We start from the raw sequence: 27,961 nt of genomic DNA on the forward strand, positions 1-27,961 counted from the left end.
AGTACCTCCCCTCACTTGATTAGGCAACTTCTGGCACCATGATGGAGGCATGGTCCAAATTGCTTAATTTGGCTGGGCATTTAAAGCATTTGAACTGGAAAGACCCTCTGTAGGCGTGGAGCCAAAGATTCCCATTAAAGCCAGTCGGGATAATGTCAGGCCAAAGCATAATCCACTCGCCTACTGCATTTTTGCATGTGCCCACGCGCAGAAAACGGGCAAAGTGTCTGCTCTGTCATTCAAAAACGTGGCATTTCCTAACTCTTTGAAGTGACCTCTGGCTGCGTATCCCCCCCTTCTTACCTTTTGCTACCCTTGGCCTTGCAAAAAGATATTTCAGAGTGAAGAAAGGATGTGTCGTCTGTTCGTCATCTTGAAAGGCTGGCTGTGGAACCATTTTATCTGATGGAGTGGAAAAGCCGGGGGAAGCTTCTGTAAATGGTGTTTCTTTCTCCTCCTGACTACTGTGCAGTATGACAGCTCCGAGATCAGAGGGTGTCAGTTGCCTTCAAGGGTAGTGCAGAGGCTTGAAACAAAGGAATCATGGTTTGGAGTGGAAATGCCAGTGGTGTGGAGCAAAGGATGGGTTGTTGCTGCCATAAGCAATCTGCTGGAGGTGTGCAGGCAGCAATGGGATGGAGGAGGCAGAACATCCTCTTTTACTTAACCTTTGGCTTTAACTGAGCTATGCATGATAACGGCAGGTTCTCTGAGCTCTCTCTCTCTCTCTATGTGTTTCAGTACTACTAGAATGTGATGCTACCCAGTGGAATAGATTAGAAGGAGGCTTACAAAACGAAGTCATACTTAATGCAGTGTGTAACTTACAAATGCATTGAATCAGTTGCAGGTATGGATGGGGGAGATATTCTGCTTAGATCACAATTAAAGATGAGCCTACCTAATTTGTACTTCCCAAAGATATAGTCAAACTGAAACACAGCCTGCCTTTGAAATTTGCATTTATCTGAATTTTGCAATGCCATGTGCACAAAAATGCATATATTCATGGAAGCAACATACAGAAATGCTTTAACTTAGAGGACATTGCTTTGCAAAAAAGTGTGTATTAGGTAAAGCTGTATACAAAAACGTGCTTATTCAGGGACAAATTCACACTAAAATACTGGTGAGGACTTTAAAACGAACAGTTTGGGGGCCTGATGTGGAAATGTGAAGAACTGAACTTAAGTCAGGAAAAATGAGAAACTGAAATGAATAGTTTTGCCCATGCCTAGCTGAGAGGGACCTCAGCGTTTGCTTAGTCAAGTCCCCTGTCACTACATTCCCACAGAAGGTGGGAATGGGTGCTTCTGCCAAAAGATTAGATGCAGACCAGGGCGTGGATCTCATTTGGGATTATCCCTGAAAACTAACTGCGTGGAACTTAGGTCACCCAGCAAAGACAGTTCTTAGTTACCATTTGTGCCCTTTCAACAATGTTTAGGGAAGAAATATGAAACACCATTTTCATATTGCATATGTACTACTGCTATTAGCCGCCTTGAGCACTGCAGTCGTACCTTGGAAGTCAAACGGAATCCATTCCGGAAGTCCGTTCGACTTCCAAAACATTCAGAAACCAAAGCACGGCTTCTGATTGGCTGCAGGAAGCTCTTGAAGCCAATCGGAAGCCACTGAAGCCTTGTCGGACGTTTGGCTTCCAAAAATAGTTCGCAAACCAGAACAATCACTTCCGTTCAAGAACTAAGCTGTTTGAAAACCAAGGTACGACTGTACTTGGAGGAAAGGCGAGATTCAGATTTAACATATAAATAAGAAGAAAAAAATGTGTGAGCCAGAAGGGTGTGTGTAGGTAGAAATAGTTTCCTTCCACCCCTTTTGGGCGGTGGGGGTGGGGATTGAGATTGAGATAGAGAAAAGAAGAAACAGAAATTGACACGCATAGCTGAAACCTCTTAAGTTTATTATTCCATACATTTGATGCAAAGTTAATGGTGCTAGAGGGTTGTGGTGCTGGGAACAGGGGAGGATGTGCTACTTCCATAAATAAGGGTGTAGAGCAGTTAATAGATTGCATGCATACAAGGATTACAGGCATACTACATGTTCTTTTCAAACACCATGGAGAAGAGATAATCATCCATAGCAGAAAAATGGAGTCAAGCATATATAAAGCTCATAACTTTTGGGGAGGTTAGCCTCAGTCGTCTCAATCCAAAGGGGTTAGGAACAACAGCAAGTACCACAATGTACATGGTGGCCAGTTGTGGGTCTATCCTCATGCAACTGCACAGTGTCTGGCCTCTCCAGGGTGTGTTTTGGGTACCGTCTTAAGTCACGGCAGCCATCAAAGTGACATGCTCATTCTTTTTTGAAGCTGTGGAATGGGCATGTATCAGGGCCACGGAGAAGAGGCAAAGTTTGATTTAGCTGAGGAGGCTGCCTCCATTTGAAAAACTCAAAAGTGAACATGGGTTCATCTGAATTCTGCACAGCCCTACTTCTTCTTTAAATGCCCATTCCACATCCTTTGTTGTGGCAAAGACAGAACTTAGCTGTTAACAATTTTGAACATGTGACAGGGATTGGCCCTGCCAGGAGGCAGGGTGAGGCAGCCTCTGGCACACAACAGATTTTGGAAAGCGGGAGCAAATGATTGGTGATTTAGTTTATAATGTTTTTGGCAAGCCATGTGCATGCTCTGCCTCGGGCACCAAAACGCCTTGAGCTGTCTCTCGTGGGGGAATGAGGATATGTCTGTTCTAGCATTGTGTTCATGTAGAAGTTCTCCCTGCGCATTTGGTCTGTGTTTAAGAAAATAGGAGAACCACACTGACCGTTCCAGGCACTGATATCTTTCTGCTTTCCCTCACCCACTCTGCACACACATGTGCACACACGCATATAGACACACAATCACTCTTGTAAGCCGGAAGGAAAAGTATTGGCTTTGGTAGGGTATCTTCTGGCATGTTAGAAAGGTAGCTGGGGGAGTTTAGAAGGGAGCCACAAAGTGTTGGAAACAAACTAGGAATACAAAATGTTCATAACAACAAAGTTGGATTCAGTCCCATTTGCTTTTTTTACGGTCCAAGGGACCAGCATGTATGCACATGCTTACATGCTGCGATGCAAAGGCGGCCAGAGCATATAATGCAGTTCCTGAGTCCAAAGTACTGTGTAGTTAAGTCTTAAGAGAGCCAGGCAGCAGAGAGGCGATGGAATGGATAAGGGAAAGTGGGCGCAGGTGCCAAATATCAACAGGAAAAGCAAGCATAGGTTGGTCTTCCAATGGGGAGCAACATTTCATGCACGTGCGACTCTGAAGCAGGAATGTCCTAGAGCATGGTCCATATCGGACGGCTGCACCATTCTACTTCTCCACCTGTAACATTACCCCACCAGGGTGCCCACCTAGCCTTCACCCACAGCGAGTGGCAGAATTGCGTCCATTGTGTTTCTTCCTAAACCATCAGGATGATGGGTCTGGACAACTTCAGGGAGGGGGAGAGAAGGGAAGGGATTATCTCTCAATTTTATTTTGTTTTAAACCCTTGATCTTCTGAACAAAAACAAAAAAACCCACCATGACTAGTTGCTCCGTGCCTAGAATCGTCCTCATCTAGAAGGCCTACAGGACCTCGGAAGCCAATCAAGGACTGGGATTGTGGGGGGTGGCTGGGAACCTTCCTCCAGCCAGGTGAGCGATCGATAACTGCGGTCAAGATAGACACGCCCGGATATTCTGTGGGTTCTGGCGACTGGATTACACCGAATGACCTCGGGACCCGGAGGCTCGTCTTCTGGGGCTGATTCTCCGGAGCCTTTCCGCTGCTGCTTTGGTCACTGCTCCCCGTTCCCTAGGGTCTCGAGAGGGTCGTATATACAGGCTGCTCCCAGTGTGTGGGGCTATGAGACTGTGGCACTGAAGGTGCCGGGTCAGAGATGGCAGTGTATAGGGGCCGTTGGGAGGGCCCCATATAGGAGAAGGCCGAGTAGAGGCCGGAAGCCTGACTGGAGTGGCCGTAGTAGGGTCCTGAGGGCTGGTGGTCAGGGTAGTCAAACTGAGGCCTGGATATAGAGGGGAAAGCTGAGCCATAGTGGGGCAAACTGAGAGAGGTGTATGCTATCTGTGAAGTGGAGGGCTGGTCAGTGTAATGGGCCCCCGGAGCAGAGCCCTCTGTTTTCACTTGTGCCTTGGAGTCTACCACCGATGATGTGGCAGCAGACAAGGAGACTCCATGCTGCTTGGAGATCCAGGCCGAGTGTCCACTGGCTGCAGCCAGGGCACTCCCAAGGCCATAACCAGCAGCTGTGGCATAGCCTCCGACATGACCTGGGTGAGCAGCATGTCCATTCGGCGGCAGGTACTGGTCAAACTCGTTGACGTCGAAGGGCTCCATGTTGGACATCACTTCGTGGCTGATCTCCCCAATATCCACATTGCCAAAGTCGATGTGTGGCTTTCCTCCTTCCCCAAGGGAACGCCCCTCCCTCTTGGAATCAGCCTTACCGGACTGCAGTTCTGTCTTTGGAGTGGTCGGCGGTGTGGGAGGTCCATGGCTCTGACCTGTGATATGAGGAAGCCGAGAGAAGATGTCAGTTACTACCTCGCCGCGGATAAAGTAGAGAGAACAACTTCACAGCAGAAGAAGAGAGCAGCTGACCTGTCTCCCTTCGCTGCACAGACCTGCTAGAGCAGCTCCCTAGCTTGAAGCCCTACAAATGTTGTTGAGTTGCAGCTCCCATCACCTTTAATCATTGGCCGTGCTGGCTGGTGTCAATGGGAGCCAGAGCCCAAAGCATCTGGAAGGCACTAGATCAGCCTTTCTCAACCTGTGGGTCCAGAGCTCAGGGATGATGGGAGTTGTAGTCCAACAACATCTGTGGACCCACAGGTTGAGAACCTCTGCACTAGATGTAGGAAAGCTGTGCTAGCATCGTTCCTCAGAGACGAGGCAAAAATAAATTGGGCAGCAGCTAATGAAATACAAAATGACAGCTGGGTTAAATATAGCCCTTAGACTTTGGGAATGATGAACCATGAGGGTTTGTTTTTTAAAAAATAAAAAGTTGCCAAACTCACTTGTGCCTATGCCAGGTCAGAAAAATAGGAACAAAACCAACCATTTGTTTTCACAATGGTACTCTACAGTTAGACAAGGGGTAGCCAAGTGATGCCCCTCAGATGAAGGTGAGACTACAACTCCCATCATCCCTGACCATCGGCCATGCTGGTTGGGGGAAATGGGAGTGGGAGTAAAAGAAAAATAACACCATGTTGCCTACCCCTGATATTCCCAGCTGCTGATCTTCAGGCTATGTCTGTGGATTGAACCGTATTATGGGACTAACCTGAGGGGTGTTCAGGGTGCCCGTCAGACAGGGGAGAGCCTTCCCCAGGGTGCCTGTGGTCCAAATGGGCGTTCTTGTAATGTGCCTGTATTGCAGCTGCTCCACCAGCTTCTCCCTCAGCCTGGCTGTCATTTTCACCCTGGGCGGCCTTGCCATTTTTCCGCCGGCGCGGCTGGTACTTGTAATCAGGGTGGTCCTTCTTGTGTTGCATTCGCAGCCGCTCCGCCTCCTCAATGAAGGGACGCTTGTCGCTTTCATTCAACAATCTTAAAGAAAGCAGAGGAAGGGGGGTGTTGGGGGAGGACACGCGGAACCAGTTTGTTAAAAGCGGAACCACAAACCCACCAGAAGTCATAGCATTGGCATAGAATTGGAGGAAAGAGGGGCAAATATGTTCTGAAAGTGGATTGCTCCATTGTGACCCCTGTCAACCATACACTCCCTTTCAGAGGTTTTGAAGTGGCAGGGTAAGGCTCTTCGGGCCACTTTATGAACAACCTGCATATGTGATCGGCTCCCCATTTTTGATACATTTCTAGTCTCAACCAATGAGCCATCTGATCCATTTATTAGTATTAGATTGCAATTAAATCACACCAGCAAAGTTGTTGACCTTAAGCACAGTTTTATTTAGATTTACTAACACGGGCAAAATGTGTTAATTCTCTTTATTTTTTTCTGTGTAGTTTTGAAAGCTGTGCAATTGGGAATGTCCCATTTAATTATCCCAGATACTGTTGCATTAAAAAACCCCACAAAATTCTAGGGTCCTTGTGCTCTGATCTCATTTTCCACTCTCTTTAACAGGCGCTGCTTTATAAGATGCTGTTTTGGGGTGACTAATTAAATACACAGCACAGAGCCTTGAAAACACAGGATGAAAGACACTATAGAACGGTACGGTCACTCCTGTAGCACTTTGAGTTTTCTCCAGTTAAAACAGAATCTCACTACTCTTCATCATATTAGTCATGGACTAGACAAAATCCTATACCTCTTTTGCAGGTGCTATCAAGCTTTGACCACAACCTTTTTTCATACTACATCAGGGATGGCTAAATGGTGACCCTAGAGTAATTTTTTTCCTGGACCCTGGCAACTCTTACCAGATTTTAATCAAGGTGTCGTGTACATGCTTGTTGTCAGTTTCCCTCGTAAGAAACAGCATGGAGTGGACCACGTTTCTTATCTTTGTTCCCAAATATGCTTATTTAGCCCATCTAATTTGCTCAAACATAATTTACACAACTTTTGTAGATTCCAGAATTCCAGTTTCGGAGTTGTCTTCTGTTCTGAATATGGTTCCATGGTCATTCTATCTTGCAACACAGATTGACTGTCATTCCCCACCAACCCAAATGCCGTTCTGTGTTCTATAGGAAACAGAAAAGCTCCAGGGTGTGAAAGCTTCTTGGGTGACATTTCCAGTCAAGACAGACTTAGCTGTAATATCTCACATGCAATTTTTTTCATTTATATGCAAGATCTCTAGTTGAAAATTTGAATTAACTTCTGGAGAAAGTATAAACTGAAGAAGCTTCTGAGGGCCTATGCAAATGCAGAACCAAACTTTCTGCAGAGTCTATTGCTAGAAAGTAAATAAACTCAGGACAAAGAAATAAAAAGGGGGAAAGAGCTAATGGCAGGAATAATGAACACAAAGCAGCCCATAGCAAAAGTAGTGGCAGACTTAAGACTGATTTAGTCAGGCCCTAACAACAACAACAACAACAACAACAACAACAACATTTCTCACCCGCCCTTCACCATCTTATCTCGGGGCTAGTTACAACAATTTAAAAATACAGTATTAAAAACTGTTAAGGCCATTGGGCAGACTGAGGACGCTGCCTCAGGCAGCAGATGCTGATGGGTGAGGAGTGGCAGCAAGGTGTTGGGGGAACCTGCCCTGCCTGCCTGCCTGAAATGCCTCTGCTATCCAATGAAGCCATAGAGGGTGCTGCCTCGTTCACCAAGGTTGAATTATGACCCAACTGCCAGTCTAGTCCGCTTCTGTACACAAAGGTAGGGACACCATTTTGCACTTCACTTCAGCGAGCAAAAGGCCTGGGCCAGCCCTGGATTGAGCTTCTCCTTTTCTCTCTCGGGCAGGATGTCCTTCAGTGGTACCTCTAGTGGAGCTGACCTAACTTCACACCAGGCTGAGAGGGTCTCCGCCACATAACTGCATTCCAACCATGGCTTTAATCCAGGAGATTAAAACGATTGAGTCACCCTGAGTTCAGCACCAGCTTTCCTGTGTCTCCTTCCCGCCCCTATTTATCACACACAAATGTCCCCAAGGACCCTAATTCTCTCATCCTGAATTGCTGCTCCTAGCACAGTTATTCAATGAGTCCAAGACTCAATTCCTGATGGTTTCCAAGAAGCAGGAGACTTGGGAATCAAACCCATTTTGAAACCTATTCTGGGTGCTTTAGGTGGATCCACACCATATTTATTTACTTTATTTATTTATTTTAAATTAAATTTCTATACCATCCTTCCTCTGAGGATCACAGGGCAGCTTTCAATGCAAAAATACATGAATACATAACATAGCAACAAACAAAACAATACTTCCCCCAAACAGTTTAAAAGGTTATAGATCGTTTAATTAGCCAAAGGCCTGAGGGAAGAGGGATGTTTTTGCCTGGCACCTTTATATTTAAAGCACACCCAACACACAGTGAAAGCACATGACTTCCCCCAAAGAATCTGGGGAACTGTAGTTCGTTAAGGGCTCTGCAAATTGTAGCTCTGTGAGTAGGAAACCTGCAGTTCCCAGGATTCTTTCAGGGAAGTCATAAGTTTTAAATGTACACTGGATGTGCTTTAAATGTATGATTTGGATCTGCCCAAAGTCGCCAAACAGGTTTCCAGATAGTTTTAATTCTTGGGTCTCCCGCTTTTTGGAGACAATGAGGAGCTGGGCTTAGACTCGTTGAATAATCGTGCTTGGAACAATTTAGGATGGCATAATTAGGTTTTTTCTGACACTGGAGGAAGCAAAAACTCATTCCAGCAAAGGATCCAGCCTTTTTTAAACCTGGGAGGTACTAAGTACAACATACACTCCAACATTTCTCCAATGAAAATAGGGATGTCCCATTTCATAATGATAATTACCCCACACATCTTACTAGGTTGCCCCAGCCACTCTGGGAAGCTTCCAACCTATATAAAAGCATGATAAAACAATAAACATTAAAAAAAACCTTCCCTATACAGGATTTTCTTCAGACGGCTTGGGGGTCAGATAATTCCATACCCTCCAACATTTCTCCCGTGAAAATAGGGACATCCTAAGGAAAAGTGGGACATTTTGGCATCAAATCAGAAACCTGGACGGCTTCTCTAAATCAGGGACGTCCCTGGAAAATAGGGACACTTGGGAGGTCTGAGTACAAGCCGGTGGGGAACTGGGTTTCTGCAAGCTTTCCAGAGCTTCCAGCCCTTGCTTATGCTAGTGGACATAGGACGTTGCCTTATAGTCAGTCAGAGTATTGGGCTATCTAGTTCAGTACTGTCTACACAGACAGACAGCTGCTCTCTGGGGTTTCAGCTAGAAGGCTTTACCCAGCCTTACCTAGGGATACTGGGAATGGAAACTTGGATCTTCTGCATGATGTTCTACCCTGAGCTACAACCCCCAATGCATGCACAGGGATGGATTTTTCAGTTATGGCACCCACGTGTGCCTAACCATATTGCTTCTTCTGAGTTTAGGATGTCATTTCCTTTTACTGTGAAAAATGTATCATGTGCAGTATTACAGATACATGTTTGTCAGGAGGAAACAAGCCACAGAAACAGTGAACTCCAGATTTGAACTGCAGTGCCTGATAGCAGCCTTGCTCTTGAGATTCCCTGACTGCATTGTGCAACCAAGTCCTCTTTCCGTTCCTCCCACCCCACCCCGTGGCCCAACCCTACCCTTGTCTTCTCCTGCTATGTCACCTGGCTTCCCTTTGTTCTTCCTGGGGATCAGAACTTCAAATCAGCTTTAGCGAAGGGAAACCGGTATGAGCAGGCAGAGAGGCCAGGAGATTTGCGGGATTTGGATTTCACTCGTTTCCTGCCTTGGCGTCCCCCCTACTTCATGACCTTTTGTGCAATGGAATTTTTGCAGGCACCCAGGAAAGAAAGAAAGAAAGATTGGCATGTAAATGCAATTGGTATTAAGGCAGCTTTAACTGGACCTTCTCCTCCTGCCTCCCCATAGGCAGAATACTTTTTGATGCAGCCAGAGTGGCATCTACACTCCAGTTTTGTGATCACGGAGGGGATCCATTGCTGTGGCTTCTACATTTGTAGTCGTAGCACATGCAACTAGTCTAAATCACTGAGCCTCTTGGACTTGCCAATCAGAAGGTCGGTGGTTCGATTCCCTGCGACGGGGGTGAGCTCCCATTGCTCAGTCCCAGCTCCTGCCAACCTAGCAGTTCAAAAGCACACCAGTGCAAGTAGATAAATAGGTTCCGCACCGGTGGGAAGGTAAAGGATGTTTCCATGCGCTCTGGCTTCTGTCACGGAGTTTCCATTGCACCAGAAGCGGTTTAGTCATGCTGGCCACATGACCTGGAAAGCTGTCTGTGGACAAACGCCGGCTCCCTCAGCCTGAAAGCCAGATGAGCGCCACAGCCCCAGAGTTGATTTTGACTGGACTTAACCGTCCAGGGATCCTTTACCTACTCCCCCCCCCCCACATCACCACCATACTACAACTCATATCCTCCCTAACTGCTACTGGCTGGAGTTGATGGGAGCTGGGGCCTGACAACATACGGCATACCCTCCAACATTCCTCAGGTGAAAATAGGGACATAGTCTACATCAATGTCATCATTGCTATCCCCCGTGCCTCCTTCTCCTCAGAGGCTAGGGCATGGACTCAGACACAGTGGCCGAATGAACCAAGCTGGAGCCAAGTGACCATAATGGCTGCTCTTCAGCTCCCACAACACCCCTTGCAGCCATGGCAATGGCCTTGCAGAAGGCCCCACCCCCTTCGCTCCCCCACTCTCCACTTTCTTTATGAGAGTCCGACCGACTGAGGGGCGGGGAAACGGTGAAAAACTTTCTTGGGGGCATTCAGGTGACTTGTTTTCATAAAAACAGGAAGTGACGTCATATTGAGCGCATCTAATAAATGTGTTAGAAGGATGCACAGAACTGAACTTCTAGTAACACATTGAAATGCTGTACTGAAGGGAAGGGCCCTTGGGAATTGGGACTCTGCATGAGGAAGTGAGATGCTGTAATGGCTTAAGGGTTTTCGTGACAATCCTGGCATTGTGGGGGCAGTGGGGGGGTATGCATATGGAGGGCACCACCTTGGCCATCTGTGCCAAAGTATAGTATTTTTCCGTCTATAAGATGCCCCCATGTATAAGACGCCCCCTATTTTGGGGGACTCTGATTTAAGAAAATGGGGGGAGATCTATTCTATCTGTGTATAAGATGCCCCCAAATTTTGGACATTATTTTTTAGGGGAAAAAGCCTAGTCTTATACATGGAAAAATACAGTATGTCTATAGTGTAGTGGCTCTATTAGTGGGTGACTGCAAAGGATGCAGCTGATATATTTTGCCAAGCCTCTTTACTCATCGGTGTCTGCTACAGCTGAGTCAGTGATATAAGAAGGGCTCAGTCATTGGTCCCATAGAGAGCAATGAGGAGAATTAAGGCAGGGAATAGAGTGGGGGAAGAGATCAGTTGTATCTATGCATGTGTGTGTACAGACCCAATGCAGATGTTGCAAGCACTGCTCCAAGGGACAATTTGCTCAGAGCAGTGTGTGCCGAGAAAGATTCAGCTGTTATCCACATGCTGAGATCCCATCAACTCATCTGTTATATTTGATAGAATTCTTGCCTCTAGCATGCAGGCATGGAATAAAAAAACCCAAATCTATGGCAGCCAATGGATTCATTTCATGCTGCTCCGAGAGAGGATCCTCCATATTTACACACCCCAAAGACTTTTTACATCCTGTTTTGCCATGCACCGAATGCAGAAGAGAGAGACCAAAGGAACTTTAAAGAGACTTGAGCATGAATCTGCTAACTTATAAAAACGTTAGTTGCTATCCACTCAGACTTGAATGGAGACAGTGGTTTCCTGTCTCATTATAGGTGTGAGTAATTAACTGTGCTTATTTTGAATACGTACATTTGTTTTTAAATGCATTTGTGACAATTCAATTAACGCATATGCAAAATAAGCAGAGCAGCAGGCTATATATTTTAACCATTTGATGCCACTGGTGACAGTTTTTGCTCTCTACATCAGAGGCGGGGAACTATAAGGCTGGATCAGACCTCCCAGACCCCTCCTGTCACTTCATGCTCATTCGCAGAGAGGAAAACAAAATGATCTGCCCCTGCAGGAAGTTCCCTACATGGCCAGCTTGCTGTTTTCTCTCTTTGAATGCTGAGAAAGGGCTCCTTTTTCCCAGTGCCCAGAGAAAAAACAACACACATGTATATACACACACTTACAGACATATGCACACTTGCATACACTTTCACACACACACACACACACACACACACAGAGAGAGAGAGAGAGAGAGAGAGAGAGATTTGTGCACCAACATGCTAACTGAGGATCACGAAGGGGCACCCTAACATATAAAAGCATATGCCACAATAAACATGCAAGTCCTAAGGCATGTATTCTGCCTTACAGGGGAAGCTATCACTTAAGGGAAATATACTTATTCAAAGGCACCTTTAATATTTTTTCACATGTTCACAGTCTAAGGCCTGGCATGCAGGCCGATTCTGGGAATTTAGGAAGCATCAATTTTATTCAAAGCCATGCGCATCTTTTTTTTTTAAAAAAAAATGTTTTTATTAAGACTTTCTTGGGTTACAAAAGTACATACATCGTTTCTGTTTTCTGATCATAAAGTCCTTTTTTCAGATCATTTATATTCGATATGAGACTTTGATGCTGCATACAGTAGAAGGTTGGGAAAGAAGAGAGGTAGGGAGAGAAAACTGGGGAGAGAAAAAGGGGGTAGTAAACTTTCATTCTTTTACATAGTGTATGTGTGATATTTCTGTGTCAGGTACACATGTGTAGGTTCCCTTTCTATTCAATAATTAGTTTTCATTGGCGTTGAGAGTGGTTGGGGACTCAGGGTATGGTTAGTTGCCTTCAGCCGATTGCTGTGAGTTTTCTTTCTATGGGGGGGGGGAGGGTTGTTGGGTCAAGTTAGCCGTATCAGTTTGTATGCTGTTGGTGGGTTCTTACCAGTCACACCTTTTAAAACTTTATTTTAGCTTAGCGAAATTCATTCAAAAAGGTCTGAACTATGTGCGAAAGTAGTTCCCGTAATTGCAAGGTGAACTGAATGTGGAAGATTTCTACAATTATCTGCCATTTGTGGAGCACAGTCTGTGGGCATGAAGCTCAGGCTGTGCTTTTGTTCTTGCGATGTCACAAGTGTCACGACACTCGGCACTATTTATAGCCCTTGTCAATGTAGCACACGGATTGTTATTGCATGAGGGTCATAGGCACCTGTTGGGCCCAGCCATCTGTGATGTCATTCCTGGCAGAAAACAGCTCCTCCCTCTCTCCCTCACATTCTATTGGTTGCCAGATCCACTTCGGGGTTTGTCTGGGTTTTGGTTTTTTTAATGCTTCATTTTAGGTTTTGGGTTTGAAAGCTGTGTTCTCCCAAATCATGAAGAGAAGCATGTGCATTGTGGCATTCAGAGAGAGAGAGAGAGAGAGAGAGAGAGAGAGGATGCAATAAACAGTAAAAAATCTTCCACTTCCACAACACACTTGTTATGTTTACAACTGGGATGCAGAGATGGGATACTGAGGCACTGCTGCTGGTTGCATCACTTGTGCAAGTACTGCAGAACAGGTGAAACATGGCCAGGGCACACTTTGAGTTATTGTATGGAAAGGCTCAATCTGAGGGCCTATTATTTACAGGCGTAGAATGGGTTAACAAGTAACCCCCCTCTTCCTGTGAACCATAGTCCTGTGAGGAGCATAGGAATCTCTAGCGATGGGAGAGGGGTTTGCGGAAGAAGTTCGATTCAGTTTGTACTTCAAGGTGAATCTGCCTTATTCGCACTTTCTGAAACAGCACACAAACCGAAACACAACCACCCTTCTGAATTCTCACTTCTCTGAATTTTGCAATGCAGTTCTGCATCCAAGCAATGTGTGCATAAGTGTGCATACTAGGATAAAGCGTGCATGCGATTGCATATGTTTGTGAAAACAACGTACAAAAATGCATTATATTAGGGGGGAATTGTTTTGCAAAATTGGGTATATTAGAGAAAAAATGGCACAAACATGAAGGCGAATTTTCACAAGCGCTTCTTTAATTAAAAGAAAACTGATATGAAAATGTGGAGAATTGAACTTAATACTGAGAAACCGAGAAACGGGATAGACTTGTCCATGCCTATGGATTTCTAACATAATTATCAGAACCTTCACTAAACTACATCTCCCAAGGACTGTCTGGGGAAACCTTTAAACTGCTATAATACAGATATATGTTTCGTGTGTATATATATGCCTCGAAAGTTAACTTCTCTTTGTGACCAGATTGCTTCCTGAAATGCTTGGGCACGCTCAACTGAAACGAAGGCGCTTCAGGGAGTATTTCTAATGCGCCTTGGTTCATCTCACTTGTTTCATAAATTCATGTAGCAAGAAATTAATTTGTGTTTAATGTGCCTCAACACTCTCCTCCCTCCCTCTTTTCCTCCTTTGTAGCAATAACAGCTACTCCTCTGCGGCTGGTTCCTGTGACCAATTGTTTGTTATTTGACTTCTTGTCCAGTAGAGGGTGCTGCTGCGGACACCAGTATCTTGGCGTTGCATTTTTCAAGCAGTGAAACAAGTTTGATCTCCTGCTGCATTATGCCAGATACTGATAATTGTTTTGTCTTGCTTCCAAAAGGGCGAGGCTCCTGTTTACAGGCTTTTTGGGAGAATGTCTGTAGATACCCTACATGCATGTGTGCGTGTATGAAAGCCACGACTTCAGTTCCCATAGGTCTGACACCATTGAGTATTGGCAATGGTCCCCGTTTCTCCCTCCATATCACTGTTTTGACTGTCTTCGGTCTACCTCTTCAACTTCTCTTTACGTTCAACTCGACTAAGTGGGACTGACTTCTGCATAGTCACGCCTAGGATCATCCTTTCAGACTTAAGAGTGCTTCCAGATTCAGACTTAATATTGTACTCAGATATTGCAAATAAGTTGCCTTAACTTTGTGAGTTCTTACGGAAAGGTAAATCCAGATCAAAGTGGGAAATATGGGATAGAATCATAAAACTGTAGAGTTGGAAGGAACTCTGAGGGTCTTCGAGTTCAACCTCCTTGCAATGCAGGAATTCTGCCCCTAGTCACCCCTGAGTGGGCTTGAACCACCAACCTTCTGGCCAACAGCCAGACACACTGACCCACTGCGCCACAGAGACCTCTTGATGCCTATGAAGTTGTGAAAGTGCTGCAAAAAATGTATGCCTAACGATAACCTGCCCCACAATAGATACCCACCTGGAATCATCCTTAAAGAGTATCATTCTAGGATTTGACTAAGTTAGAAGGATTCGGGTTTTCTTATGGCAGGGTAGGGAACTATCAGATTTCATTGGACTCCAGCTTCCATCAGCCCCAGCCAGCATGGCCAGATGATGGGAGTTGTGGTCCACAGGTTATACACACACCCCGGCCAAGTGAATTTGGCAGCTATCCTGGGCCCAGCAATTTCCTGGCATTCAGTCTGAGGCACAGGATACCGACACTTGTTATTTACAGGAAGATGTTGAAAAGCGTCAACTAACCAGCTAGATTTAATTTCAAAATTACTCTAGGTTGATGCTTTTCTTAGAAAAAGAAAAAGAAAAGAAATCAGCTCTATATAATTAGCCTCACCAAAGTTGGCAAAATGGCAGGGGGGGGGGCAGCAGTTTAATTTCCGCTGCATTTAAGCTCCCAATGAAGCATTATTGTTAGCTGAAATATCCAGTGATAACCTGCACGTTTGAATCGTCTATCACAGATTAACCCCAGCAGCCTAAATTTCCACATTTTCTGAGAAGGATTACAACTAAAAAAATAATAATAATACTTTATAATAGAGACAGATGAAACATTCAGCTGGGAAACTGGATCATTAGGTGGCAAGCCGGCAAGTGGAAAGAAACACGTATGCACACACACACACACACACACACACATCCCCTTTGTAGCTTCTTTATTTAAGGGTGTTTCCAAACAGCCTGTTTATTGAGCATTCATTTTGATTTGTTTACAAGGAGGTTAGCTGACACCGTGTCAAAGCAAGTATTATAGCACACTTCCCAGTGCATGCTATGATTCTATTTACTCAGCATTTTCCTTTTCGCAAAGAAGTCAGATTTTGCAGGGGGTGGGGAGTGGATTTGTTGTGAAAGACCTCCCCAAGTCTGAGTCAGTGATAACCGCACAACTTGAATTTGCTTGTATGTGATTGAATCCCGCCCTAAAATAATGATAATCTGGAAGCACCATAGCTAGGGTGGAGGTCTCTAATTCCTTTTTCTCCTTGCTGCATCTAGGGGTTCATTTCTAGAAGTTACAACTGAAGCTGACCCTGAAAGCTGTGCCGTAGGACCTTAACATCTCACATTGCTGCTTCTGTTGGTTGTTGTTGTTATCCCTCATTTCAAAATATATTTTTTTCCACAGCAGCTTACAAGCAATTACAAGAATTAAAAACACATCAAGACATACACATTTATAATTCCATATATTCCATGGTTGGGCAGCTCTAAAATTTTGTTACAGGGCTGAGTTCTGGTGACCTTGAGCTTAAGTCAAGCTGTAGCATGTGAAGAGTGGTCTGATGACTTAGGCAGCAACCCATACCATGTCTACTCAGAAGTAAGTTCCACTGAATTCAATGTGGCTTACTCCCAGGTAAACAGGGTTAGGATTTCAGCCTCAGTTACCACCAGAAGAGCCAGCAGTAAAATGGAGCATCATGAGAAGACATCATGCTTTTTAGTCTGTAAAACAGCTATTCTTAACAAAGGAGATAAATAACTGGGAATTAAGATTAATTACAGCATGAAAATGAAGCCGTTAGCATCATGGATGTTGCCACAGAGTCTGTTTCCCTTGTAATTGCCCTTCACATTGTCAACAATAATTGTGATGGGAGGTATTCAAAGCTCGTCCTACTCAGAGTAAACCCATCGAAAGTAATGGACACCACTAATGTAGGTTCACTAATTCCATTGAATCTACTTCGAGTAGGACTCAGTTGAATACGATTAAAACGCAAGGCACACGGTAAGCATATGGGGAAGGCACACAACAAACCAGTGGGAGAGTAATCAGCAAACCACTCAAAGGCCTGTTTATGTCTCCCAGAGGTGTGGTTTTATCATGACTTGCCCACGGGATGGACAGCAGTTGTGTGTGCTTCACTCAGATTTATTCTGCCACGCTCACAAGCCTGCCGATGCCTGTGCAACTGTTGATTCCGTCAGTGTACAGCGACCCCAATTACTACACTGCCTGACAGCAACATTTCAAAAGACAAACAGGTTCTCTGCAAAATCACGAGCAAAGAGAAGAAGGCACAGATTCCAAATATATGTACATTGCCATGCAAAATAGAGACACAGGCTGCACATACTTTTTCTGAAGCGAATTACATGTAACCCACATGTGCACTATCAGTGGTAATGAATGTAACACGTCTGCTTTGCTACATGTGCGTTCCTCACTTAAGAAAATGGACTCTTGAGGAATGTGCATGTGATTTCCTAAGTAAAATATACATCTGTGAAGGAAATTAATCGTGGATGAAGTAACTGGCCTTTGCTTTTAAGAACCAGCAGGGCCCAGTAGCTGAGAGATCTATTTAGTTAAAGCTCAACTCAGCTACAGACCTGGTGTGTTTATGCAGCGAGGGAGGGGGTATTGGATAAGTCACTCCCAGCTCCTTATCAGTAAAATAGGGTGGCCAGTTATGGACTGCCAAAAAAGAGGATTTGCATGGACAAAAAAAAAAATCACTTCGCATAACATGCATATAACGAAATTCATATGTATAGACATGACTCTAGAAATAATTCCTATAATTTAAGAAGAACTACAATACAGTGGTACCTCGGGTTAAGAACTTAATTGGTTCTGGATGTCCGTTCTTAACCTGAAACTGTTCTTAACCTGAGGTACTACCTTAGCTAATGGGGCCTCCCGCCACCACCGCGTGATTTATGTTCTCATCCTGAAGCAAAGTTCTTAACCGGAGGTACTATTTCTGGGTTAGCGGAGTCTGTAACCTGAAGCGTCTGTAACCCGAGGTACCACTGTACATCACACTATAGTGGGGAAGACACCAAGTGACTGGTGTGCCTGCTTTTTACTGACCAGGGGTGGCTAATTTTGATTAGTGGCTTCTGAGCTCCCGATCTCCCTTTCTATAGTTACATATATTTAAACCAGACATGGGGCAGATTTGTTTTTTTCTACATTATGTATTTCCGGTGTTTTCAAATTGTAAACTGCCCTGTGATCCTCAGATGAAGGGTGGTATAGAAATACAACAACAACAACAACAACAACTCTTCAAATAGAGGGCTTTCTTTCCGAACAGAGGTATGTAAGGCAGGACACATGGCTACCCTACCATAAAACAAGACATACCGTATTTTTCGCTCTATAAGACGCACCAGACCACAAGACGCACCTAGTTTTTGGAGGAGGAAAACAAGAAAAAAATATTCTGAATCTCAGAAGCCAGAACAGCAAGAGGGATTGCTGAGCAGTGAAAGCAGCAATCCCTCTTGCTGTTCTGGCTTCTGGGATAGCTGCACAGCCTGCATTCGCTCCATAAGACGCACACACATTTCCCTTTACCGTTTTAGGAGGGTAAAAGTGAGTCTTGTAGAGCAAAAAATACAGTAACTTATAGGCTTATTGTGGGAAAGATGACCTAAAGCACATTGCAAATTTAAAGTGCTGCCTACCTTTACAATTCTAAGTGTATTTGGTAGTACTAATTGCAGGTTTTCCTTCCCCCAATGAACTCCCAGGTCGTGTTGATGTGCAGATATTACCACAATGAATAATGCCCTGCCCCTTGATGTCTATCTCTATAGACAGCAGTTCCCCTAGTGCAGTGACTGACTTTGGTGCAGGCGCATGTGTGCGCGCACATGTAGAGGATAGAGGAAGAGAAGCATGGGCACATTTGAAGCAAACTACAGCTCCCTGGCTTTCACCCAGGGAAACATCTTTCATGGAAGATACTTTAAAATGGAGAGGAAGTATGATTCCTATCTTCCGGACACTAGCATTCTTCTTTGGCAGTCGTGATAAAGGGATCAATGTCATTCTATAATCATTTTGTATCTGAGGAGCATGTGTCGCAGGACTGGATTGACAGATCAACACTTCGGGAATAAGGAATGTTTTGGAACCATGTGGTTGGAAACAAAGGACGTGCATTACGATTTATGCAAGATACGGTGTGTAAACAGCCTAGTTGTTGTTAAAACGTAAGAAGAGCCATGCTGGATCAAACTAAAGGCCCATCTAATCCTGCATCCAGTTCTCACAGTGGCCAAAAATATGCCCACTGGAAGTCCGCAAGCAGCACATGAGTGCAACAGTATTTGCTATGTTTTGCGGGACTGTAATGTTATTGGGTGTCCCTTAAAACAACAGAAATCTGGAAATTCAGGCAATAGTTTTGCATTCCTTGAAGGGGGAAAGAAAGAAATAAAATAAAAATTTGTTTGGAGCTCCTGTTTTTACTACAGAATGTAGTCACAGAAAGGGAAGGATGTGGAAACTACTAACAGCACAAGCAGAGCACAACCACACCACAGGTCAAAATAAGAGGAGCAAGTGGTATTTCTATTTTGCCAAAGTGATTCATCATTTGACTTTAATGCATCAGCTTTTGGGGGCACCAAGGCCAGTCACCATTTGATCCCAATTCCCAAACGAGGTGCTGTAAGTTTCTTCATATCTGCAGTTTAAATACCTTTACATCTCTCTTGCCTGTTTGTTTGTTCCCAATGCAGAATATAATGCAGAGGAGAGGCATTGTCATTCTGGCCAAGTGCACGTTTTCCACTCACATTTTAAACCTCATGTCATGAGTGAAAACAGCCTGAAGCAATGGCTCTAGAATGCCACACATCCACTCTTCTGGACCTAGGACCAACCTGTGCAACATGGGACTTACTTATACACAATTCCACCATTCCTCTCCCCTGCCCCCATCTTTCCTTCCTTCCACCACCTTTCTCATTCCTCTAAAACAAGGGGTGGTGAAGCTGTAGTCCTCCATTCATTGTTGAATTCCAACTTCCACCAGCTCCAGCCAACATGACCAATGGTCAGCGTTAATAGAAAATGGGGTCCAGTAATATCCACCAAATACATTTTATCCACCCCCTTCTTTAAAATGTAATTGTAGCACTGCTGCTGTGACATACCAAAGCAGCGTCGGGGGGGGGGGGGAGAGATAAGACCCTCTAGTGGCAAACCAGAGGTCTGGAACTCTTATATTCTGCTTGCTATCTCTCACCCTTCCCAACTCAAGTGGAACAGCAACAATGGAATCTTTCTGGGAGCGATCCACCACACATGGTGCCACTGTGCAACCCCTATTATTTGAAACTGGCCACTTATGCGAAAAAAACACAAACCTACCCAAGCCACAATGAAAGGAGTGGAAGTCACAGAACTATAGTATTTGGTAAATGGTGTGACCTCTCTGATTTATATATGTGTGTGTAGAATCAAAATAATAATGACAATAATAGATGAGTAGTAGTACACTGCCTTTCCACGCAACAGAGCCCAGGAAGACGAACTTCATTCTAAAGGCTCAAATGCTACCACATCAGAACTGCAAAGTAAAGTTGCATTTCAGTTTTCCTTCTTAGGAAAGTTCTTTTTTTAAAAAAAAGTGTAAGTGTATTTTGGTGTAGTATTTATTTTAAAATATTTCTGCTGATTTTGAAGCGTTGGCGGCAGCAGAGTATTTAAAAAATGAGGAAAGCGTGTAGAGCCATGTTAGTGGCGAGAGACACAAGGAAGTCTCTGTTAGCAAAAGCAAACAAGGCTAAACAAGTAAAGGCGTACATTGGTGGTGTTTCCCCCCTTTTTTTTCTTCACAAGGCAGCCATGTTGATTTGGCCCATGGGTTGTCCTCGTGGAAGCCACTGGGACATGCTGTGAATACACTCCTAAAACCAGAACTATGCATGCAGGGCAAATACCAAGGGACCCAAGGCTAAAAGGGAGCTGAATATTATCCAGACCTCTGCCTTAAACGATGAGCATTCATAAGCACTTTTTAGTACAAAAAGCAAGCATAAGGTAGCATCCAGCTCTCTTCACTGTAGGGAATGCATTAGCAGACCCATAAAAATACCAGTATCCACAGTACAGATCCATCCTAAACTCTTGTTGTTGTTTTTTGTACTCTGAAATAAGTTTCATTACATTCAGCGAGCCTCATCCAGGCCACTAATAAGTAAATTTAGAATTGCGGCCTAAATGTGTTAAAGATATCAAATAATCATAGAACTGTAGGGTCATCTAGTCCAACCCCTGGCAACGTACAAATCTTTTCCCCAACTTGGGACTCAAACCCCCAACCCTGAGACGAAGAGTCTCATGCTCTACTAGCGGAGCTAGTAAGACATTAATAAGACAAATATAATAATATAAGAACAATGAAAGTAAATGCAGCCATGAGTTGAAGGATATTGACATCCAAAGATATTGTCATTCTGTTTAGTGATTCACATCTCAGACTAACTAGAGAAGGGTTTAAAAGGCAGGGACTGCAACCTTACACCATCACTGAGCTTTTAGCTAGTTAGGGAAGTGGACGGCACTCAAAAAATGTTGTTGTTTTGCCTCCCTCCACCATAATTTATTTATTTCAGATATTTGTTTGCTAGTTGGATTTTTTCTTACACAGGCTAAAAGATTTTATAATAACTGAATCCTTACATTTGTGGAACAGTTAAACATTTGCAATGCTGAAAAATCACATCAAATAAGGGTTGGGGAGAAAGGAATGGTTTCTGACTGGGACTAGATAAGAAAGTACATGCAGACAATTATAACTAACCTTTGTTGACACTCAGTCTGCTCCTCTCTGCCAACAGAGACCAAGGCATTACACAGATGTATGTGCTACTGTTACCAATGCAATAGAGACACGGGTTTCCTTATTGGTTTATATTGCAACGGGCTCTTTAGGTGGCAATCGTCTGTCCACTATCCCTAGAGAAAGCCCTACTGAGTTCAATGGGACACACTTCTGAGCAGACATGATAAGGTTTGGGCTGTTATGGTAAGTCCTGCTGAGATGTAAGTCCCATTGAGCTTAATGAGATGCCTGCCCAGGTAGGTTTACTACAAATCTATCCACAGCAAAAATGAGTCAAATAATCCCTTGAGCCACCATTTGACAAGCAGCAAGAAAATTAATATCCGCAGGTATTTCGCAAATTTAAAAATAAAAGCTACAGAGAAAAAGGAGAACCTTTAACTGAATGGCTAAATGGAATATTTCAAAGGATTCCCTGCCTAGGCCTGAACTACAGTCAACTTGTCTGTATGTCACAACAACAGTCAGTTGGGTTAAATCAGCTAGTTATCAGCAGTATTATGATGATGACTGGTGGTTAAAGTAGCAAATGTGTATAGGAAGAGTCAGGTGAGTGGCGTACACATCTTTCCAAAATCTTAATCAGGTTCAGCAAAGCATTTAAGTCCACATACCAGTGAAGCATTATGGGAATGATGGCTAAATATTTAGACTGGGAGAAATTTATATGTAGGCAGGACAATTGCTGGGAATCGCAAGTGGGGTAAATGTCGTGGCACCCGGGTCCTGTTTGCTGGCTTTTCGGAGGAATCTGGATGGCCACTGTGAGTATAAGATGCTAGAATAAATGGGCTTATGGCCTGATCTAGCAAGGCTTTTCTTTTCAGGACAAATCAACCAGTGCCAAGCCTTAGGAATCTAATTTACGGTCTGCCACATTTCTCCATTTTAATTCTTTGAGGAAGCCATTTTGTTTGAGTTGTACTGCAGGAAGACTTAGGAAAAGAGAGGTGGTTTGATAGACAGAGGAAAAGGTTCCGATGGGCGCTATTCTCTGTCACCACAGAGGCAAACTGTGGAAATAACCCAAAGGTCCTGCCTTTGAATGTCTGTATTTAATATTTCAGCTTCGTGCCCACTAGACGTAGAAAGAGGGTTATCTGTCAGATGTAACATGGCGGAAAGAATGGAGACCCAAACCCTTTAACTGAAGCTCAGTCTGAATTCTTATGAATTGCCATAAGGGGGGGGGGGGACCTCAGGGTCAGAAAGGGGTGTGTCTCTGACCAGTCTAACATGGCAGTGAAAAAGCATTTCTCCATATAGGAAGTTGCTTTATACTGAGTCAGACCGCTGAGCTCAGTATTGTCTCTACAACAAGATTTCCCAAACCTCTGAGTTCATTGACTCACTGATGAGCTTATAAAGTCGTCATCAACCCCATCCCAAATTCTTTGTAATGTAAATGAAATAAGATGAAAATAGATCAAGATATAATTGATATTTATTAACAATCACTCACCTTTAATCATTGGCAAGGGAAGTGCACTCTGTACATGCCCACGGCCTTTATTTCCGAGGCTCGTAATTCCTAATTAATTTTTTTGTACTGTATCTCAGAAACTTCCACGATCACCTTTTGACCCATGGGTCTTTATACATTCCCTGAAGAGTCTCATCAACCTTCAGGGGGTCAGTACTGATTACTTTGAGAAACCCTGGTCTACAATGACTGGCAAGGGCTCTCCAGGGTTTCAGACCAGGAGTCTCTCCCCATCCTACCTAGGGATGCCGGGGACTGAACCCATGACCTTCTGCGTGCAAAGCAGATGCCCTACCACTGAGCTACAGACCTTCCTATAAAGAAGCCTGAAAAGAAGTGGAATTCTTGGCCCTGCAGCAATCACATGGATTCTGCATGGCTTTCCACAGACAAATTGCTCAGCAAAGCTAATCACATGAACTAGGTCCCTGCTTATTTAGATGAAGGAATGGCAGTTAGGGTGTGGATGGGAGAAGAATTTGAAAAAAAAGAGAGAAGAAAAAACCCACAGGGTGGCCGGATCTTAAGATTTCAGCTTGTTGCATATATCTAATCTGTTCACTCAAAACCAAGAGTCATGTGATAATTATTATTTTTTAAAAAAGAAAAAACTCTGCGTCTTCCATTTTGTTTTGTCCTGAAGGTATTTTCTAATAATCAGATTTTCAGATAAAAGCTGAAATCCTTACCATAACCTCAAGGATTCAACTCAAACAGAAAATAATTTAAGCTTTGCTCAAGCCTAACTCAAGTTTTTTTTTGGTGGGTTTTGAATATTTAAGCTGTCAGAGTACTGCAAGCTGAAGTAGAAGGGATATCCTGCCTTGGTGGAATTCGTTCTTAAAGGTTTACATGGATGAACAGCCCCACTGCATTTCAAATCTCACAGGAGAGCTTTGCAAGTCCAGTGTCAATGCAATAATGCAGTGCCCATCCCCACAAAATGTACAACCAGCCTTTGTGCCAAGGGAGGTACCAATTAAAAAAAGGAAAAAAATTCTGATGTATGTTCTGGAGAAGTATTTTGCCTGCAAAGTCAGGATTCACTTGGGAATGAAACCAGCTAAAATTAAGCATTCAGGAGCTTCTTATCAAATCTACCAAAGCAATAAGCCCAGATAAAGCCTCAAGGCAAGGCATGTGGAGACTGGCTGCCATGAGCATAAAACTAACAAGGTTCTTCTCTGCCCCAAGGATTGCTATTTTCAGCTCCAACTTGCTAGCCCTCTCTTTGCAGGTTAGCATTTGGAGAACGTGAGTTGGAGGCAGAGTTGTGCCTGCCATAATGCATGAGGGCATGGACACTGTCCAGTAGGTGCCCACGACATTCTCACAACTGCATGATTCTAGACACTGCTCCAAACAACAACAGTCCTCTTAGGTGAAGTAAATAATCACATTCCCCCACCTGCAACATCCTGTTACTTGAATGCCAGGGAAATGTGATGTCTCTGAAACAGTGTTGCTTCCTTAATGTAAGATGCTTAGATTCCATGTAAATGGTGAGCAAGAGCCGCACAACAAACAGATAATCTGGAAAGTCTTGAACAGTACAATCCTATGCATGTTTACTTAGAAGTGAGTTCCGGTATGTTCAATTGGGATTACTCCCAAGTTTGCAAAGGAATGTTGTCTTCAAAGATTTACTGTATGAACATATGTGCACCTGAATAAGGAACATAAAGTGCCTTCTCGCTACCTGAGTGGACACTGGCTTGTTTCTACTATGGTTGGAGTAACATGTTGTTCCATAAAAAGAAACAACCCCAAATTCTCAGAGTCCAATTAGCCAGAAGCAATGCATTGGCATAGATTGCTCAGTGGCAATATAAGGGATCTTATATTCTGATTGTGTTTCCTTATCTCTCCATCAGCCTTTTATTACAAGCCTTGTTTATCGCTCCATTAGCCTCCCCCCACCCCACGACTCTTCATTGTTCGTATATTTCACAGTTGCCAAATTCCAAATCCAAATCACCTTCAGGCAATCACCAATTATCGATATCTGTGACTAAACAACAATGGGATGGTCTGTAACAGGGGGCTGAGTTTCTGTCCTTTGCCATACCTGCTCCTTCCTTCCCGCCATGCCAACAGCAGCTCACTCTGTCTTCAAGACAGGTACAAATACATTTAAGGAAGTTTTTAAAAACAAAAAACACAAACACAAACAAATGCCAGGCTAGAAAACTCAACAGACACAGAATGTCAGATTCCAAACACTCCAATTTGAACTTTCACAAATCAAAGATTGGCTCAAAATCATGAAATGAAAACCAGCTTGCGTACAGGGGAGCACAATTTTGTCATTTTGCTGCTCAGCCTTTGTTCCATGAAAATCAAGTTTCTTTTCTCTCAGCCATGAAAGCTGTCAACTTTACATTTTCGAATTAATCTTTCCCTTAATTTCACCACCATGACACTGCTTGTTTTGGACTTCAGAACTGTTGGATAAACAGTATGTAGCAGAGGAGAGACTCGTGATTTTACTAGGGGATAAAACTGAAGAAGAACTCCAAAAGTGTAGTAGAAAGAAGGAACGCAACAGGTCAAGAGGAGAAGGTGAAGTATGCAGTTTCTGAAAACCCAACTGCTGGGACTGTGGCTTAGCGGCCAGATTAACTGGGCCTTGCAATGGAATAGGATTACAGGTCAAATCAAAACGTGGACCAAGTTTTATACTGGTAGTACATAATCAAGAAAGAAAGTACCTTCTATGCTTTGCTCTCTACGCCACTTATCTGTGCCTTATTTCCTGGATCACCCCACCTGCTCTCCCTTTATCACCACATCAAAGCAAAAATTAAAACCTATCAACAGATGCCTGCTGAACTCCCACCACTCTCTAGTGCACCCCAGTTTTCCCTCATCTTATGTGGTGTCTTTCTCCCAGCCATTCTTACCTCCAGAGCTTCCCAAGCGTCTTACTGAGCTCTGCATTGTGGAGGTGAGGATACTGATCTGCCAGCTTCCTCCGGGCCGCTTGTGCCCACACCATGAAGGCATTCATGGGCCGTTTGACATGGGGCTTGCTCTTGCTGCTTCCATTGACCCGCACAGGCATGGGCACCAGGGTCCAGTCGTAGCCACTCAGAACCTGGCTCACTGCCTCCCTGATGCACACTGGGAACTTGTCGTCGTCCGCTTCTGAGTCCTGCTGTTCCTTCTTCACCTTCCCCATCTCACCGCTGCTGGGGTTGCTAAGGTGAGAGCTAGCATCTGATGCCATGGAAGGTCCTGGAGAGAGGCAGTGGTGGTCTTCAGAACCCACAGGACTCATCTCCACCTCAGAAAGGTCTTGATCGTCTGTCATTGTTTCCTCTTTGTTTTACTCCTCAGGTACCAACGTCTTCCAACTGGAACCACACACACAAAAAAGGTCTAAATGAACACTAAAGCTAAAAAAGTTCAAAATATCCGAATAATCTGGAAAGGATTTGGTACATACTTAATAAAAATCTGTGGACCCTACCGCATTAACATGTTGTTTTATGGGACCTGCAAAAGCCGTGATCAAATGTGAGTGGAGAACATTCTAATTAGCTGGAAACTTCTGACATGTGCCATAAAGTTTCTCTAACATGAGAATCCGCTTTTTTTGGTATACATGTTATCTACAAACAAAGATTGGGGAGGTCTTCAAGAGGGTGAAGACCAAAAAACAAGACCTATTTCTTAATTTCTCCTTCCAAATCCCAAATATGCCTGCAGTTTCTTAACTTGCTTTGATATTGGAGTCAAGAATATCAGCAGTTGGGGGGAAATGGGTGGTTATAAGTATTAAAGGATCAAGACAAAATGCCTCATGATTGTGTAAGAATTAGTGTATTCGGAGTGCGTCTCAAACACACTGCGCCATTTGAAGCAGACCAGGTAAAAGGCATCATGGAGTGGGTTGGAAATATTTTGGCTTCATATTCCCTTCCTGGTTCACTTACGCTCCAGATATTATTATTCTTAAAGTTTATGTGAATTGCATATATCTAATATACGTATGTTACAAAACTTCTAGAAAATTTGAAGCTTCTATCACTTTTCAACCCTGTCAGACATTAACCAACCTCAGGAAAGCAATACCTAAAAATAAAGTTGGCACAGGCACCTAGCTGGTTCCCTAACGTAAAAGAAATTAGCCCCCACCCCAAATTGGCTGCCTTTTCAATCTGTAATTCTTCACCCAAAGCTCAGTTGAAGGGTGAAGGAAAACTACTGAAGGAGAAAACTGTCAGATGTGTTTTAAAAAGGAGAGAGAAAGAGGGGGAGAGAGAAAGAGACAGTGAGTTACCAAGCTCAGGTAGAGAAACTTACATCGGTCGCTCTGTCGGGCAAATCCTGAGAGAGCTGTAATTTGTATCCCAATAGCCCCTCTGTTCTCCTTTCACAAGCCTGGTGGCTTTTCAGGAGCTGTGTGCTGAGGAAACTCTCAGACAAGTGCCATTCCTAAGGGGAGGCTTGGTTTTTCCTAATACCCTGGATGAATGTCTCTGTGACTGGCTTGCCGCTTTACACAGGGGGAGGGAAAGACAGAGGGTGGAGCTAAGAGCTCTTTATGGCCCAGATGCATTCATTGTATGCAGGCAGGAGATTCTAAGGCACCCCCCCTCCACAACTGCACATTTCAGCCCCCATCTCAAACTGACACTTATAGAGGCGTGTTGTTATTTGTTGTTGTTGTTTTTTGGGGGGAAGGTGGTGCAGTCAACGTTTATTTAATTTGTTTTTACATTGGATGGTTAACATTGGGCATTTTTAGGCCCATTTGGTATAAGAAGGGATGGCGTTTAAGGACTGCGTTGAACAAAATTCCTATATGGAATGGAGTGTGTGTGTGTTTGTGTGTCAACAACCATACACAGAGATTTTGTTGTGGCAGCTGTATATGCATTGCAGAGCTGCCTTCGGCCAGAGTATTGCAGCATATTCTCCCAGAGAAGACCTATGTTCGTGTAGCCACCACAAAGGGGA

General features: G+C 44.0%; 1 protein-coding gene across 1 annotated transcript; it reads right to left on the reverse strand.

Moving 5' to 3' along the window:
* Positions 1 to 1,906: 1,906 nt before the first annotated feature.
* SOX10 (SRY-box transcription factor 10) lies at positions 1,907 to 27,491 on the reverse strand. Its single transcript, XM_080972068.1, has 4 exons — positions 27,305 to 27,491; positions 25,900 to 26,352; positions 5,320 to 5,585; positions 1,907 to 4,534 (listed from the first exon to the last, which is right to left on the reverse strand). Exons 2-4 carry the CDS (start codon positions 26,307 to 26,309, stop codon positions 3,825 to 3,827), a joined length of 1,386 nt encoding a protein of 461 aa, XP_080828194.1. The 5' UTR covers positions 26,310 to 26,352; positions 27,305 to 27,491; the 3' UTR covers positions 1,907 to 3,824.
* Between the last annotated feature and the right edge of the window lie 470 nt (positions 27,492 to 27,961).

The sequence above is a fragment of the Podarcis pityusensis genome (assembly GCF_964106645.2).
Source record: "Podarcis pityusensis genome assembly, chromosome: 10".
NCBI lineage: Eukaryota > Metazoa > Chordata > Lepidosauria > Squamata > Lacertidae > Podarcis > Podarcis pityusensis.

Excerpts from the sequence above, each read along its gene's own strand:
- SOX10 (XM_080972068.1), bottom strand. The coding sequence starts at position 26,309 with ATGACAGACGATCAAGACCTTTCTGAGGTGGAGATGAGTCCTGTGGGT. Across the intron at positions 5,586-25,899 it reads ACGCTTGGGAAGCTCTGGAG|ATTGTTGAATGAAAGCGACA; the intron begins GTAAGAATGGCT and ends GCTTTCTTTAAG. Across the intron at positions 4,535-5,319 it reads GCACCCTGAACACCCCTCAG|GTCAGAGCCATGGACCTCCC; the intron begins GTTAGTCCCATA and ends CTCATATCACAG.